The sequence below is a fragment of the Aethalodelphis obliquidens genome, unplaced genomic scaffold (genome assembly GCF_003676395.1).
Source record: "Aethalodelphis obliquidens isolate GAN/ISIS:26980383/991018 unplaced genomic scaffold, ASM367639v1 scaffold29, whole genome shotgun sequence".
Taxonomy (NCBI): Eukaryota; Metazoa; Chordata; class Mammalia; order Artiodactyla; family Delphinidae; genus Aethalodelphis; species Aethalodelphis obliquidens.
The window spans coordinates 12,115,525-12,133,233 of NW_020837973.1; the positions used below are offsets into that span (position 1 = coordinate 12,115,525).

The window sequence follows — 17,709 nt, forward strand, 5'->3', positions numbered from 1 at the left end:
CCTGTCCAAGGCCTCCAGGACCCACGCGCATGGACCAGGCCCTGCTGCTACCACGAAATGTGTGCTTCCACTAGAGGTCAAGAGCTATTTATTTAAAAATAAGAATGAAAAAAAAAAAAAAAAAAAAAAATAAGAATGCTACTTTCCCATCAAGCCCCGTTCCTTAACTGTTTTTCATAACTAAGAGCAGGAGTTGGTGTGTTTGTACAGCTCCATGGGTTTGAACAAGATTGCAGGAACAGACTTGGTGTTCTCAAAGCTGTGCTCAGTGATGGCGCCAGCTTCAGCCTGTTACTCTTAGGGGGGCAATAGGACAAGCATTAGAGGTTTTAATATGGTAGGAAATATTAAGTGTTCTTGTAGTTTGTATTGGGCTTTTGTTTGAAGAGAAGTAAATCACAATTTCCCCGTTAAGTTGCTGAAATACCTTTTGGTCATCTCTGCCCAGCCAGGGTGCTTTTGAAAAATTTAAAAGAACTATCACCTATTTGCAAATGATGTGACTGACAAGGGATTAATCTCCAAAATACACAAACAGCTCATGCAGCTCAATATCAAAAAAAAAAAACAACAATCAAAAAATGAGCAGAAGACCTAAATAAACATTTCTCCAAAGAAAACATACAGATGGCCAACAGGCACGTGAAAAGATGCTCAACATCGCTTATTATCAGAGAATGCAAATCAAAACTACAATGAGGTGTCACCTCACACTGGTCAGAATAGCCATCATCAAAGGGTGTGGAGAAAAAGGGAATCCTCCTACACTGTTGGTGGGAATGTAAATTGGTATAGCCAGTATGGAGAACAGTGTGGAGGTTCCTTCAAAAACTAAAAGTAGAGCTACCGTATGATCCAGCAATCCCACTCCTGGGCATATACCCAGAAAAGATGAAAACTCTAATTCGAAAAGATACACGCACCACAACATTCACTGCAGCTCTATTTACAATAGCCAAGACATGGAAGCAACCTAAATATCCATCGGCAGATGAATGGATAAAGAAGATGTGGTATATATACACAATGGAGTATTACTCAGACATTAAAAAGAAAGAATGAAATAATGCCATTTGCAGCAACATGGACGCAGCTAGAGCTTATCATACTAAGTGAAGTAAGTCAGAGAAAGACAAATATGATACCACTTATATATGGAATCTTGAAAAATTATACAAATGAACTTATTTACAAAACAAATAGACTCAGAGACATAGAAAACAAACTTACTGTTACCAAAGGGGAAAGGTAGGGGGGAGGGGTAAATGAGGAGTTTGGGATTAACAGGAACATACTTCTATATCTAAAATAGATAAACAGCAAGGACCTACTGTGTGGCACAGGCAACTATTCAATATCTTGTAATGACTTATAAGGGAAAAGAATCTGAAAAAAAACATATAGCTGAATCACTTTGCTGGATACCTGAAACTAACATGACATTGTAAACCAAATGTATTTCATTTTTTTAAAAAAGGCACTATCACCTATACCCCTGGTAGTTTTGTGAATTCAGGTTAAGAGAGAAAATTAATAGGTACCAATTAGAAAGGAACCAGTTGCTGATCATTATAACACTAACCCAGGGAGAAAAGTCACCAATATTCAGCTCACAGATTTATTGATCACCAAAAAAGTTGTGTTCAAGATTGGCATGGCAACCACTTACTAAGGAAGAAGAAAGTTGCGAGTGTCAGAGATAGAGATTACTTTTAGCTGCGTGATCTCTGTGCACTGAAGTATGAGTCTGTTTAATTAAAACAGGTTTGCTAACGTTGCTGCATGGTCCACCAGCCAGGAATGTGGGCAGTGTGTCTGGGTACACCGACCTGAACGAGGCGACTGCACACACTTCTGAAATGGTCATGCTTTCATGTGACAGGAATATAACTGGAAAGAAAATGGCTAGATTTGAAATGGGTACAGTCTGTGGTATTGTTTCCAATTATTTGGTAACCAGGTACAGAATATATGAACGGGTATAAATTCACCGTTCTTTTCATTCTAACTCTCCTCTTTTGTGCAGCCCCTCTTACTCAGTTTCAGAATTAATGCTGGGGGTTTTGTTGCTAAATACGATGTGATTTCACACACATAGACTCTACAGTGTTGTAATCAGGCCTTCTGTATTTTCTGACGTATGAGATTTTCTGGTCCTAATTTCAGCCTCATGCGCTGTGTAGGCAGGAGGCCTGACGGGCGATCTGGTTTCTTCTAGGCGCTGGAGGATCGTCCCAGCTCACTCCTCGTGGACCAGGGAGACAGTAGCAGCCCCTCCTTCAACCCTTCAGACAACTCCCTTCTGTCCTCCTCCTCGCCCATTGATGAGATGGAAGAGAGGAAATCCAGCTCTTTAAAGAGACGGCAGTAAGAAATGTTCTCATTGTCCTTGTTTGGTGGCTTCCCTCCTGGCTTTGTCACCTACGAAGCTGTGGCTGGGATTCATCTCTGAGTCACACGAGGAGGAGACCCAGGGTCTCTCGCCGAGCGATTGTACGTTTGTTTGCAAACGTACAGAACCTCAAGAGGGTGCAGTAAGCCATAGCTGCAGCTTTTATTGTTTTATTTGTATATTATACTTTATTTATAAATAAGAATGATACAAGAATATTTTTTGTCACTTCTGGTGAGAAACAGCCGTACTTTCTATTATATACATAGTTGTGAAGAAAAAAGAAGATAACATAAAATTAAATGCAGTCCCCAAAGCTTGAAACATACCTTAGTGGTAGAGCTTTTCAGTTTCAGTTAAAAAGTCTTGAGGAATATTACAGAAGGTTTAAAATTGCATTTGGAGAACAGGAAAAAACTTAACCAGCTGCATGAGTACAGAGACTTGGTTTTATTGAGTGCTGTATCCCAGCACCTAGAGTGGCATCGGGTGCATAGGAGGTGCCTGGCCAGTGTTGGCTGAATGAATGAATGAACAAACCAACCAACCAACCAACAAACCTTTTTAGGTCAACTGAGGTTGTTTGCTGTAACCGATCAAGGAATTGTCTTCTATTATCTGAGTGGCCTTAAACGGTTACTGAACCTTACGAAAAGAAATACTTCTGAATGATGTGATCAGACCCAAGGCTTTAAACATCTGAGTTAAATTTCTTTTGTATGTCCAGCGAAGCTTAAAATGACTTTATCATGAAAACACAAACAAGCAAAAGCCCTACTTCCTTTAACATCTTGCCTTTATAACAAAGTTATGTCTGTCCTGCTTTCGGTCCTCATACATGTGATCAGAATCCGGTGCTGTGAATTCCCGGAATGCGAGGTGTCTTATAACCTCTGCAGCACCCATGGGTCACCCACATGAACCTGTAAGTGACTGGGGACACACAGGAATTGGAGATCCAGTTGTGTAAGTTTGAGAGGTCACTTCATAGCCGCCCCTGCAGAATCTGACCTGACGAAAACAAAAGGGCGGATGAATTCATTCAGAAAATTCCTTGGATTGTGGGTGGTAAACGCTGTTTTTTCTCTCTTTTTTCAGCTACGTTTTGCAAGAATTAGTGGAGACAGAACGTGACTATGTGCGGGACCTCGGCTGTGTGGTGGAGGTGTGTGTTTCAGAGATGTAATAACCTGTGTCCATCCGCCCTGAGGGTTGCCACGGGGGGTGTTGTACAGGACGGTTGAAAGCTGATACCTTCTCAAAAGCTTTAAAAATATTTTTGACTAAAACAAAACACAATAACAACAACCAACAAAATATTTCTGAAAAGTAAAATTTAGCCAATTATCTCAACAATCGGTATTCACTTTTTAAAGGCTTCTTTTTTGCATGGTGCCTCTTGACATAGTCTCTTCTTTTTATAATTAAGTTTTTAAATATTATCTCCAACCTTTGAATTTCTTATATGGAAATCTGGCCTTTAATTATTTTACAAGAGTGGGTATCACCACAGAAATGAGGACATCATTGGTTGAAAAGTCAATGTGACCAGCTATGGATTCAGTTACATCCTGAATCACCTGGGTTCAGAGCTTGGTCTGTGGCTACCGCCCTAGGCCATTTGCACAGAACGAATATGTCACCACTTTCACTGACCAGAAGTTGATACGCACTTTGTACCCATAGCAAAACCACTGCCTTTCATACTAAATCAAGGGCTCTCTCTAGGCTTGTCCCTGCCATTAACTTTAGGGCATAATCATATTAATAAACTCAACTTATCAAACAGCTATTTTTATAATATAAAACTTTATCACTTATTCTTTCAACTTTGCAAATATGTACAGGGCAATACTTTTTGGATGTACATTCCATTAAAAGTAATGGCTATTACAGTTAATTGCGTAACGTAAAGGATTAAACATGCTTGACATGTCTGTAATCATTACTAACAGTAACTTGAAAACTTCAGAGCTTCTTGTACAGGCTGAATCACATTCAAGTTATATAGAAGTTTTAAACCACATTTTAGCAACATAGTTAATCAACTGTTATTAAAAATCAGTTTGTGAAAAGTATGTTGTTAAATCCGTGTTTAACAAATTATGTAAATAATCCAAAAAGAAAAGAAAATCTGTTTATATCAGATCAGTACCGAGAACAGAGGAAATATGCTTCTGGCCAAGCATTTAATCTTTACAAGCTGACAAGATGATTTGTTTTATGAAACCATTTACATTTATTTAAACTTTCCAATTCCTCAGAAGAGTTTTGATCTTTGAATGCTAAATAGTTTAGGGAGAAAATCATGTCAATGAATGTAACTGTATTTCAAGGGCCAGTTAAGGACACATTTCACAACGGGTTGGGGTTTTTTTTTGTTTGTTTTGTTTTGTGGTACGCGGGCCTCTCACTGTTGTGGCCTCTCCCGTGGCGGAGCACAGGCTCGGGACGCGCAGGCTCAGCGGCCATGGCTCACGGGCCCAGCCGCTCCGCGGCATGTGGGATCTTCCCGGACCGGGGCACGAACCCGTGTCCCCTGCGTCGGCAGGCGGACTCTGAACCACTGCGCCACCAGGGAAGCCCCACAAAGGGTTTTTGTTCTTACATAAAGAGTTAGTTTACAAGACAGTGCGTATGTCTTTTTTATCCTTTGTTGCTCTCAATCAGTAAATGATTACTTGATTCAAACATGTTCAATGAAATAATCTTATCTTTAAATATTTAATTTTAGGGCTACATGGCACTTATGAAAGAAGATGGTGTTCCCGATGACATGAAAGGCAAAGACAAGATTGTGTTTGGCAACATCCATCAGATTTACGACTGGCACAGAGAGTACGTAAAATGCATACCATGCTCGTTGGTGGACAGTCTGTCATCACCCGCTAAACTGCATCACGCCAAGCAAACGAGAAAGGATATTTGTTGATTCATTTCATTTCCTTACCTGTGTGGCCCCATGGAGGTAGCTGGTGTAAAGGAAATATTGGTGTTCCGAGGCCTTTGCTGGTTGCATTTCACAGCACGAGGAGGTCTCTTACCTTCTTTTTGCGGACCCATCCAGGTTGTCCGTGTTGGGAAGGCTGGAAGCCCAGGCACCGAGCCTGACCGCCTGGGTTCACAGCACGGTCCTGACCCCGAGCCCTTTGCTTCCCCTTTCTTTGCCTCCATCCTTTCCTCTACACAACGTGGGTCACGGTGTTACCCTCCTCATGGGACTTTTGTGAAGAGTGACTGAGTTAATACATGTAAAGCACTTAGAATAACATCTGCATAGAGTGAGACTCGATGAGCGTTTCTAATTAGAATTGCAGCCACCTCTTTAATAAATCCAAATTACTGTTAGAGAGTTTTTTCAAGTCAGCTTTAATGGGGAAAGTAGACATGATTGCCCATGAAAATCAAATTTGATCCCAGTACCTTGCCACACCTGTCCTAATCTACAGTGAAACCTATTTTAAAAAAGGATATTCGGTGCTGTTACCTAGTCATCTGCTCCCAAGGCTGGTTTTAAGCTGTGATAGGGAAGGGGAAACAGCACAAGGCTCCTGGGACGACCAGACAGAGAAATTGCTCCCGGCAACGTGGTGTCTGCCGTGGTGTGCGCAGAACTAGGGGATATTGAATCCTCAAGTGCAACACAGTTCAATGTAGCATTTATTGGTGTACTGGTTTGCAGGTTAGTAAAATACCAGATACAAATATCAACATATGGAAGTGATGATTAAGGTGGGCATACATCTTACCAACTACTGTGGCCCAGAAGAAGTGAAGAGTGGTTGTCCCCAGCTGCTTTGTTTCTGTGGATACCTAATTCTGATCTTAGTGGAAGCTAATATGTGTCACCTAGAAGTTGATTTTGATAATATTTGAGAAAACTTTATAAAGCCAGCCCAGGTAACATTCAGTATTTTGTATCTGTTATTATCCAATTTGAGCCTCCTAAAAATTACCATGGAAAGAATATGAAACTCACAGGTATGAGGACCAAGTTTTTAGAAAGAAAAATGACCAATTGCTTTGAAACATTTATTTTTTACCCCATATTCAGATGGAATATTACTGTTTGTGTCATTTAAAAACAAAGTGAGACAAAAAGGTTGCTTATGCAGAGGAAGGGAAGTTTGCCAGTCGAGGGATGTCTCACTCTGCCTTGCCTTGTAAACCTGTGCCTCTTTCTGTTTTCTGTTCTAACAGAATGTTTTCAGTGTGTATTGTATTTGTTAAGCATATACTTTACACTTCCCAATTGTTTTTGTCAAAACAGAATATTTTGAAAATATAAATCTCAATCTAAAATTAGCAGGCCAAGTTGGAAATGGTTCTAATATTTCTCCTTTCATTTCAGCTTTTTTTTAGGAGAGTTGGAGAAGTGCCTTGAAGATCCAGAAAAACTAGGATCCCTTTTTGTTAAACATGTAAGTACAATAGCATTATTTACATTCCGTTCCGTATTGTCATATTTAGTAATTGGCTTGTCAGATTAAAGGTGAACTCATGTGTGGGTTACAAAAGTCCTTACATTAAGAATAAAATCAGACTGTACAGTGTCGGCGAGTTGGACTCAAAATCCCCCGTTGCTCTTCTACACGTGAATGAGCAGCTTTCCCAGTCACCTGGCCCCAGTTGGCTGTTCAGTTCACAAACAGTACAGGATGGTCAGAAGGGGACCAGAGCCAGACCAGAAGGAGGAACATTTGGGGATGTCTGTAGGCAAACAAGTGTCTGGTGCAGGTGGTGAGGTATCGAGACGTGCAGTGGGTTTAATATAATAACCAAATTTTTGTGTGTATCTAAAAGAAGCATGTTAACAGTAAAAGTTTGGGGGTTTTTCTAGGAAAAAATACTATATTTTCAAAAAATTAGTGACCAGGATTTTTGTATTTTTGCAAATCTCCTTAATGTCTGGCTTAATAGAAGACAGATGCATTTTTACATCAGTTTCTGTATTGAACCTATTGTAGTGTGTTTTTTAGTTAAAATTTATGAAGAAAATCCATCCTCACAGATATTTGGATGGAAAGGGATGAGTGTTTTAATAGCCTTTTCTGATAAGTATAGATAATTTTCTTGGATACTACATCAAAACTCAACAAGTGAGAATTTCTTAAAGGTTAGTCGCAACATGGAATCTGAAACCCATTGGTGAACTTCTCTCTTGCTGTTGCACTAGAAGCCATTGAACTGTCTCACACTTAAAGGCTCTTTTACCCCTGCACCAGCTTGTGACATCCTGCATTGTGAATTCTGGTTCACTGATTCAGACAGATCTTCCAGATGTTGAAACATTTCAATAAACAGTATCAAGAATTATCAGATTCGTTCATTGAGTATTGTCAATGTTCTTTAAGTATTTAAGTATTGTCTTTAAGTATCGTCAAGTTCCAGGCAGCAGATCCATGTTTTCCAAAAGTGTAATTTTTTGCTTGACAGCTCAAGTTTTCATCATTAATAGACATTGCAGGTTGTTTGCCTTGAAATGACAGGCTTATTTTATTCATATTCAGGAAACTGCCTACCAGATACCCACGTGTAAATAATTATAGTTTGTGTCCATCATTCTTTCAAGTAAAAATGGTCCATGAAAACAAGCAGTCGGTTCAGCTCGTGGCTCAGCCACACGCGGGCTTTTCCTTGACTGCTGTAGCACATGGCACAGGTGTCACAGGATCTGCATTTTGTCACAGGAGCGTTAAAAAGATGTATAGTCCATGGTTGAGGGGTTTTTTTTGGTATTTATTTATGTATGTGTGTATGTATGGCTGCGTTGGGTCATTGTTGCTGCGTACGGGCTTTCTCTAGTTGTGGTGAGCAGGGCTACTCTTCGTTGCAGTGCGTGGGCTTCTCATTGCGGTGGCTTCTCTTGTTGCGGAGCACAGGCTGTAGGTGCTCAGGCTTCAGTAGTTGTGGCACGTGGGCTCGGTAGCTGTGGCTCGCGGGCTCTAGAGCGCAGGCTCAGTAGTTGTGGCGCACGGGCTTAGTTGCTCCACAGCATGTGGGATCTTCCCGGACCAGGGCTCGAACCTGTGTCCTCTGCGTTGGCAGGCGGATTCTTAACCACTGCGCCACCAGAGAAGTCCCCATGGCTGAGTTTTAATACAACGAATTTTTATCACTTCATCAAGGACATCCTTAGGTGAAACTGGCATGTGTAGCAGTGGAAGATACTTGCTAAGATGCCAGCAGTTTCTCCCACCACTGGTTTTGCACATCACTACAAATGGTAGCGCAACAGAAAGGGCAGATGACAGCTTAGTATTGTTTGGAAAATAGTTTTGATCTAATGGGTCCCCGAAAGGCCTCAGGGACCCCAGGGGTGTGCACACCACACTTTGAGGATCAGGGCATTAAGGGATGGCTCGCTGCCTTCAGCATTTGAGACGAAAGTGGTTTTTCTAACCTCCTGAAAAGAGCCAGGCTTCCTGGGACCACTGGCAAGGTTTGAAGAGGGGGAGAATGATTCTTCGTTTAACATTAAGAACTGTGTCCTTTCACTGCCTCTCGTATTTGCTGGGTAAAGTATGGGGTTTTAAGAAACGTTCCTTTATGAATGAGCTGACACTTGCATGTGCACCTGTGTTCTAACCCATCTGTGTGCCTTTCATTCCTAGGAGAGAAGGTTGCACATGTACATAGTTTATTGTCAAAATAAACCAAAGTCTGAGCACATTGTCTCAGAATACATCGATACCTTTTTTGAGGTAAGACCTAAGTTACAAACAAAGTATTTCTGAATCCTTTGTTACAGTTGATTTCAAAAAATTGAAATATCACTCGTTTCCCAGGACATTAAGCAATCCTCAGGAAATCTAGCCTCAGTTATATGAGTTCTGAACCTGTATTTCTTTCCTGTAAATCAGAGAAATGAGTGTAAATTCAAGCTGTGATCGTATCCCTTAGTATTCAGAGGACTGGGGTCATGGTTAAAATAAGGGGTTTTAAAAATCAATTTCAAACTTAAGGCTCATTTCAAATTCAGAATAATTCATGATCTAGACTTTTAGCCTAGAAATAAAATATTTGTTTGTATGAATAAAAGAAAGCAATTGAGAGAAGGCCATTTTAGGCAAGCATTAAAGACGCTTTTGAAAAACAGCTCAGAAATCTTTCAGTGTCAAACTCGGACATTCTGAGCGAAGGCACAGCACTTGTTGGTTGTGTGCAGCGTGGCATCTTTTCTCCTTTTTACTCTTTTCTAGAAGTAGTTACTTCTACTGCAGTGTAGTTAGTTAGCATTTCTGACAGTTACAGGGACTTTAAAAGACAAAACTTACGATCCTTCTTTCTACCTTGAAACCACAGGACTTAAAGCAGCGCCTCGGCCACAGGCTGCAGCTCACAGACTTGCTGATCAAACCAGTGCAGAGAATCATGAAGTACCAGCTGCTGCTGAAGGTGAGGCTTTGCCGGTGCCCGTGCTGGGGGCAGGAGCCCGTTTGGCGGGAGGACAAGACTCGTGAGGGGATGGAAGGGCTTGGCAGGTGACAGGAATCTTTTCTATAAAAAATACGAAGCAGCCTTGTCATTTCTGATTTGTAATATTTGAGTAACTTTTTAAAACGTTAATAAGACACCTTACACTGTCATTTACATCAGGTTCTGAGCCAAAGGTCCGTGAAAGTGAGCTTTTTCCCCACCACAGAGCTTGAATACCAATGAGCTGTCTTGGGCTCTATCCACCTTGCGTATCTTCTGATCTTCTTGGGGCTCCAGATGAAATCAGATATTTAATCCCTGCCTGTTCCTCTCTGTGGGCTCAGCAGTGGCCCTGGATTGGTTCAAACTCCTAAGCACCACTGAAGGCAAAGTCACACCATTTTCTACCATAAAAGTGACTGTTAGAGGTGCTGAGATTCCTTCATGTATAAAACTTAGAACCTGGATGTAAAGAGAGATGAGCGCTTGTCTTGGAGTGAAACAGGAACCATGACCCACTTAGATAGATCTGGTCTGACTTTGCTCTACTGTGCCTTGAAATACACAAAAGGATACCTTTTCTTTGTGTTACTGGGAGGAAAAAATGAGGATTACCCAGCGCCTGGCGTCTCACGTGATCAAAAAGGTTACTGCTGTGCGACCATCACCCTTGTCATGCCCTTCTCTCCATTTCCCTTGCAGGACTTCCTCAAGTACTCCAAAAAAGCCAGCCTGGATACGTCGGAACTAGAGGTACTTAACACCCCCGGGCCCTGGGCTCCCCTCTCAATCCCCGCGCGTCCCCAGCCTGTCCCTGAGGGGGGGGGGGCGGTGGGTGACGGCGGGTCTACCCAGCCCCGGATGTGCCCTCTGCACACCAGCGGGCGGGAACGGGGAGGAACTGACCGAGGAGCGGCATCTGAGGGTTAGCGCTCCAGCCTTGCCCTCTGGAACTGAACGCTCACTCTGCTTTCCCCCCACCCCACCCCGCAGAGAGCTGTGGAGGTCATGTGCATCGTCCCCAAGCGCTGCAACGACATGATGAACGTCGGGCGGCTGCAAGGATTTGACGTAATGCGGCTGTTCTTCTTTAACCTCGGCCTCTGGCTGCCATCACTTTCTTTGGTCTCGGATTCTTTGTCTCCACCTGGAGAAAGCTGATCCTTTTTGCTTGGTTTTCTGGCGTCTCTCACCGTCCTTCAACCTGATTGATATTTTCTTTCACCTTCTTTTGGTGCATTTGATTTGCTTTGGGGGGGTACCTTCCTCTGCTCAAAGCCCAGCGCCTTGTGGCGGGAACAGGCAGGACTCTGCTTTGTCTCCTGGGCCCTCTGCTGCTGCAGGAGCGGAGTTTCCTTCCCTGGCATGAGGCGTAGTGGAAAGCAGGGGGCCCGTCCTTCCTTCTGTCGTCTGTCAGCCTGGGAGTTTGACCCCAGGGTCACTGTGCTCATCGTTAGTCTACAGACTTTTCTATGAGTTGACAGTCTACTCAGATTACATATTACCTATTAGTATCCTAAAGATATTCAGAACCAGAAGCCTTTCTTTTTTTTTTTCAATTTGTTGAGTAAGAAGACGGGAAGGTTTTACTTTTCTTGCCTACTGTTTTGCTAGAGATTTGGGTTTAACGTGCTGGTGCTGTGGTTCTCCAAAAAGCACACACAGGCTCTCCTGGAGAGCTTCTGAAAACCCAGGCTCCTGTGCTTTTGTGAGCGGGTCCCGCCAGGGGTGCTGGTGCCACCGGGCCGCGGACCGCACCTTGAGAAGCATTCGTCCACTGTGAACTAGATCCTTAGATCCACTTTCAGTCTTTGACTGTAACTGAGGCCAGTGATTTACACAGAGGTTGCCAAGAATTTTATTTAGATGATTTTTCTGTTTGGAGCTAAGACCTCATTTTAGTGAAAGAAATGTTTATGCTGTATAAATTAAGACAAGAAAAATATGTTTAAAATGTAGCATTCTGTGGGAGGAAAGCTAAAAAACAAAAAGCAGAACTTCCTATGTCTTAACTTCGAATGCAATGTTTTCTTCTCCTATTTCTTTGCCCCCTTCTCCGTGTTGTAGGGTAAAATTGTTGCCCAGGGCAAGCTGCTCTTGCAGGACACGTTCTTGGTCACGGACCAAGACACGGGGCTTCTGCCTCGATGCAGAGAGAGGCGGGTGTTCCTCTTTGAGCAGATCGTCATTTTCAGTGAGCCGCTCGATAAAAAAAAGGGCTTCTCCGTGCCAGGATTCCTGTTTAAGAACAGTATCAAGGTAACTTGTGTTTGCCTGTTTTCTCATGGGTTAACGCATGTACCCATCATGCTGATAAACTGTCTCCTTCTTAATTATGACATGTCCTGATCTTCAGTTTATTAACTATTTAGAGAATTTTCTAATACGTTTCAGAACCTTTAAATTCACTCCATCTGTCTACGGTCTGTATTCCCCAGTGGCTGACGTCTTACACATGTGGCTGCAGCATTCATTTTTACCATAATGAGAAGACCTCATCTTGGTTAGTTTTTGTGCTCCGTCTTCTCTAGGACCATGTAAAATTATTTAAGTTCAGAGGATAGCTTACCCAGGGTCTTCTTCTCTTCTCCATTCAACAAGGACCTGCTCTGCCCTCAGAGCTGGGCAGGGGCTGTAGGGATGGACAGGGTAGGTTGGCTTGCTCTCTGATAGAAGAAAAAGACAAATAAAATGACTGCAAATGGCCCTGAGTCTTGTAAAGGGGACACACCAAAGGTGAGACAGAGGAGGCCTGAGGTCCCAGCAGGTTAACCTTTCTAGTTAACTGTTTAAGCTACTAGTTAAACCCCTGGTCATCCCCATGTACCTGAGTTAAAGGAGTCATGAAAAAGCAAGACAATGATTTCTGAGGCAGTAAAAATGGCAGCTCAACCAAAAAGTGGTGGTTTCAGTTCTGACCTAGGATGAACTTCACTTTGCACTTGACCAGTGGAAATAAATGTGCTTTAGTTTTTTTAGTGTGGTACCTCGTAACATAAAATTTACCATCTTGACGATTTTTCAGTGCACAGCCCACTGGCATTAAGTATGTTCACACTGTCGTGCAGCCATCCCCACCATCCATCTCCAGGACTCTTCATCTTGTAAAAGTAAAACTCAATCCTCATTAAACACTAGCTCCCCATTCCATCCCCCCAGCCCTGCAGCCACCCTTCTACTTACCGTCTCGAGGAATCTGGCTACCTAGGTCCCTCATCTAAGTGGAATCATAACAGTGTTGTCTATGGCTGGCCCACTTCACGTAGCATAATGTCCTCCAGGCCCACCCATGTCGTAGCCTGTGACAGAGTGTCTTTCCTTTTTAAGGCTGAATAATAGTCCTTTGTATATACAGACTGCGTTTTGATTATCCATTCACCTGTTGATGGACACTCGGGTTGCTTCTGCCTTTTGGCCATTGTGACTAATGCTTTAATTTTTTTTAAGGTGAGTTGCCTTTGCCTGGAGGAAAACGTGGAGAATGATCCCTGTAAATTTGCTCTGACGTCAAGGACGGGGGACGTGGTGGAGACCTTCATCTTGCATTCATCCAGTCCAAGTGTTCGGCAAGCGTGGATCCATGAAATCAACCAGATTTTAGAAAACCAGCGCAATTTTTTAAATGGTAACGTGTGTTGTTACTGGGCACGTGTTTTCTTTCCCTAATGTACACATTCCTATTTCTCGTCTCTCCCCTATTACACACGACTAGGAATGACAGGACTTACTGAGCACTTACTGTGGACCAGGCTCTGTTCTAAGCATTGTCCATATCTATTGCTTCATTTCATCTTCAGAACGACCCAAAGTGGCAAGTAGTGATATTATTCCCATTTTATAGATGACGAAGCTGAGGCACAAAGTGGATTCGTAATTCACTCGAAGTCCCACGAGTCGCTGGTGGCAAAGTCGAGATTCAGAGCAGCCATGTGCCCCTCACCACTGTACTGTTCACTCTGTCCCACAGGCTCTCGTACCACATGCGCCCAGAGCCCTGTCCTGGGAAAGAAATGCATGAGAAAAACTAAGGCAGCAGATGTAATTGGCCAGAGACATTGGAGACATTCTTGGTGCAACTTTAAAACTGTGTGTTTGACCACCTTGTACATCTGCACCACCCTCCGCATTATAAAAACAAGACATCTTTTTTCCTTCCCACTTCCACGACATGAGTGATTTTAGAGGAGCAATATAGTAATAATACAGTAGAACACGGGACAGTAGTAAGGTGCCAGCCACCTCAGGGAAAGGCCTTCTCCACAGGGAGAGTGACCGCACAGACCTTACGTTGCAGACAGTTCGACTCTTCATATTCCTGACCTGAAACTGCTGGCTTCTCTTGGTGGCCACTGACCTGGACTCTGGTTTTAATTCGGTGATCAGTGAAGAGCGTCAAATTCAGTGAGAAGCTAGATACTCATTCAATGTCACGTCCTTGTCCTTTTCTCCATGTCCGTGTTCCGTGTCTACACCCCGGTCCAGTAGGATGCTGTAATCTCTCTCTCTGTCACATAAAACCACCCCCATATCTCGAGTGACATTCAGGAACACAGGCACTCAGTGAAAAGTCAAGGTCACGTGGCATTTTTGGCCAAGAGGTCATCAGCTGCCCGGGTGTTAACTCCAGGCTCCCGTCCAGACTGTAGACTGAGCGTTTCTTCCATGTGCAGTTAGAACTGGATGGCTGGGGCTGGCCAGTGCGGGGGACGGCTCCTGTGCATGGAGAAAATAGTTTTGCTCCCGTGACTGAGAGCGAATGCAGGTCTCTTGAAACGTGTAGCTCTTAAGTACTGCATTGAATGCCAGTCCGTAGCAGGTAACTACTGAGAAATCTCTAAACTTTTACCGTCTTCTTTAAAATAAAATGAACTGCCTCCCAAATTGCAGGCACGAGTGGGCCGTGCTGTGCACGTTTCCTGGGCGCTCAGTCTAGAGACCGATGATACTGTTCCCGGGGGCTGAAGGAGGTCGGGAATAGAGGGGGCTCCGGGCCTGCTTCCCCACTTTGCTCTCCCGTCCTGTGAGCGGGGGCCACGGCCAACACAGAGCTTGTCCAATGTCGTATGGCTCCAGAATGCTCCTTCACATCCGCCTGCTGCCTCCCAGGCAGGAAGGGGCTACACCTGATTGTCGCACGTCTCAAAGGTTTTAGCTCTTTAAGAATCTGTGTTAGTTTCCATGTATCTTATTGGGCGTGCTTCCTGCCTTTTCCTGCAGGTGATGCTGTAACTGAATCACTAAAGCCCGGAGATGGGACAGCTTCACGACCCACAAGGGTTTGTGGAGCTCCTTCCCTTCCCGGGGTGGAGGTCTCTAACACCACCTCCGCGTGGGGTAACCCCCAGCCAGGTTCTTCTTTGCCTAACTGCTCCCTGGTTTAACGAAGACCTTTGCGGCAGCTGGGCTAAGCTTTCCCAGCGCGGGAGCCAGCTGGTACCGGTGGAGTCCCAGTTGAATCTCCCCTGGCAGCCCTGGGCCTCACCGTTGACCCTGGCCATCTGCCTGGGATGCTCCAGGCCGATTCCACTCCTTTTCACTTGGCGGAGATGCTAAGGCTGTGCTGGCTGAGCCTGGGCAGTAAACTCCCTGCGGCAGCGCACCTCCTCCGTCACCCTGCACTTCTGCTCCCTCCCGCCTCGCACACGCAGACGGCCCTCCACGGGGCCAGTTTAACTCGTTCATGAACAGGAGTCGTTAAATTTAAGAGCTTTTCTTTTGCCTTCCCTGATGGGTGGTGTCAGCCTGCTGCCTGGAGGGTGGGTGGGTGTTTCTGGATGACGGTGACTGGAAGTTGGTGGCCACCCTGTGACTTGACCCTGGGCCATTAAGCCAGCGCTCCCTCTCCATTCATCGTGCCCCCTTTCCCCTCCGCCCCTGTGACCGTCCTTTTCTCGGTGCCCTGACTGAGTCTCTTCTGTGTCTTGCAGCCTTGACATCACCCATCGAGTATCAGAGGAACCACAGCGGGGGCGGCGGCGGGGGCAGCGGCGGGGGCGGCGGCGGGGCCCCCAGCGGCGGCGGGGGCAGCAGCGGCGCAGGCAGCAACCACAGTGGCGGTCCCGGCAGCTGCGGCGGCCTCCCCAGCGCGAGCAGAAGCAGGCCCTCCCGGATCCCCCAGCCTGTCAGACACCACTCCCCCGTGCTGGTCTCCTCTGCAGCCTCGAACCAGGCAGAGGCAGACAAGATGTCAGGTATGTCCACTCCCGGCCCGTCACTGCCTCCTCCCAGCAGCAGCCCCGCCCCGGAGGCTGGCCAGCCCGCCAGGGCGCCCCCCAGCGGAGAGCCCGAAGGTCCCGAGCGAGAAGCGGAGCCGATCCCCAAGATGAAGGTGCTGGAGAGCCCCCGGAAGGCGGCCGGGAACGCCGCGGGCGCGCATCAGGACGGACCCGCCAAGGAGGCGCGGAGCGGCCCGGGCTCCCTGCCGCCGGGCAAGCCCAGGCCCGGGGCCATCTCGCCTCTGAACTCTCCTCTCTCCGCTGCGTTCCCCTCTCCGTTCGGCAAGGAGCCCTTGCCCCCCAGCAGCCCCCTGCAGAAGGGGGGCTCCTTCTGGAGCTCCATCCCCGCCTCCCCCGCCAGCCGGCCCGGCTCCTTCACCTTCCCGGGGGACAGTGACTCCCTCCAGCGGCAGGCGCAGCGCCACGCGGCCCCCAGCAAGGACACGGACCGCATGAGCACGTGCTCCTCGGCCAGCGAGCAGTCCGTGCAGTCCACCCAGAGCAATGGGGTAAGAGCGCCCGGCCGCCTCCGCCCGCCCGCCCCGCTGCCTCTGTCCCGCGGCTCTTCTGCTAAACCTCCCGCGTGGCCGCCGCTGTCCTCGTACTAACTCTGGGCTCCCGGCCACTGCGCTGCGGTCACCAGCTCCATCCGCCCTGTGCCCTGGCCGCGCGGACACGCGGGGACGCCTTCTAACTTCCTGCTCCCGCCGGCGGACGGCGCGTTCTCATCTCTACTAACTCGCTCCTTGCTTTGTTTGTGTCTCCTTAATACGGGAAAGCAGATCATTAACCTTCCGAATGCAGCATCTCTAAGCCTCTCACGTTTTCCGAGCAGCAGCATATCTGGGAACTTCCTCTCTCGCCCCTGCCTTCCTCGCACACTTTTTTTAGGGGGGTCCGTGCCCCTGCTGTCTACCTCCTGCGTCAACTGAAACCTGTACACTCTAAGCTTTCTGCTCGTCGCTTGGTTGTGCCCTTTTATGCCTTAAATTAATCTTTGCAGCGTTGTTGACTCATCTGCTGAAAAAGGAAAAAAAAAATCCCTCAAGAAATTTCCAACAGCAACTCAAAGCAAACTAAGCTGATACAGTGGGGGGAAGGAATCTCTCCAGTGGAAATATTTCCCCCCGCCCCCCCCCCCCAAAAAAAAAGAAAGAAAAAGTTTCACTGTGGAAGAGAGAGAGACTGCTTTAGGGCCCCTGGATGTTGGGCTCCGGCCGGCGGCTGGGAGCGGAGGCGCAGGCAAGCTGGATTCCCAGCGCCCGCGCTCTGTCCGGCAGGGGGCGCAGTGCGGGCTGCGGGCGCCGCGGGGCGTCGCGGATCACTATCCGCGTTCTTAGCAGAAGGGTTACTGGGGGGGCTTGGCCCCCATCCTCTGGCTTCCTCCCTGTCCTACCCGACTGCTTCCCACACGGCAGGTGGTCTGACCCGTAACACCTTCCTAAAGGCATGCGTGAGGGAATAGAACTGTTCTATTGCGTGTATGTTTGATCGCTTTATAAATTTTTAAATACATTTCCCTAAAAGGGTCTGTGTCTCTCTTTATAAAAAAAAGAAAGGAAGCAATCCGGCTTTTGCATGTCTCTCTCTTTCCTCTGGACTTCCGTTAATGCCTTGTTTGGGTGGACATGGCCTTATTCATTCCTCTTATTTTTTGTTATTTATTTTGTTACCCTCGGTCTT

At 46.0% G+C, this 17,709-nt stretch overlaps 1 protein-coding gene across 4 annotated transcripts in view; it reads left to right on the forward strand.

Moving 5' to 3' along the window:
- The window catches only part of TRIO (trio Rho guanine nucleotide exchange factor), a 363,915-nt gene that overhangs the window by 330,872 nt on the left and 15,334 nt on the right, over window positions 1-17,709 (forward strand). For all 4 annotated transcript variants that reach the window (XM_027125334.1, XM_027125333.1, XM_027125336.1 and 1 more), the window contains exons 38-48: window positions 2,219-2,367; window positions 3,491-3,557; window positions 5,127-5,230; window positions 6,744-6,813; window positions 9,007-9,096; window positions 9,698-9,790; window positions 10,514-10,564; window positions 10,805-10,882; window positions 11,879-12,070; window positions 13,259-13,436; window positions 15,739-16,535. In XM_027125334.1, the coding sequence (XP_026981135.1) occupies window positions 2,219-2,367; window positions 3,491-3,557; window positions 5,127-5,230; window positions 6,744-6,813; window positions 9,007-9,096; window positions 9,698-9,790; window positions 10,514-10,564; window positions 10,805-10,882; window positions 11,879-12,070; window positions 13,259-13,436; window positions 15,739-16,535 (1,869 nt within the window). The remainder of the gene's footprint in view (window positions 1-2,218; window positions 2,368-3,490; window positions 3,558-5,126; window positions 5,231-6,743; window positions 6,814-9,006; window positions 9,097-9,697; window positions 9,791-10,513; window positions 10,565-10,804; window positions 10,883-11,878; window positions 12,071-13,258; window positions 13,437-15,738; window positions 16,536-17,709) is intronic.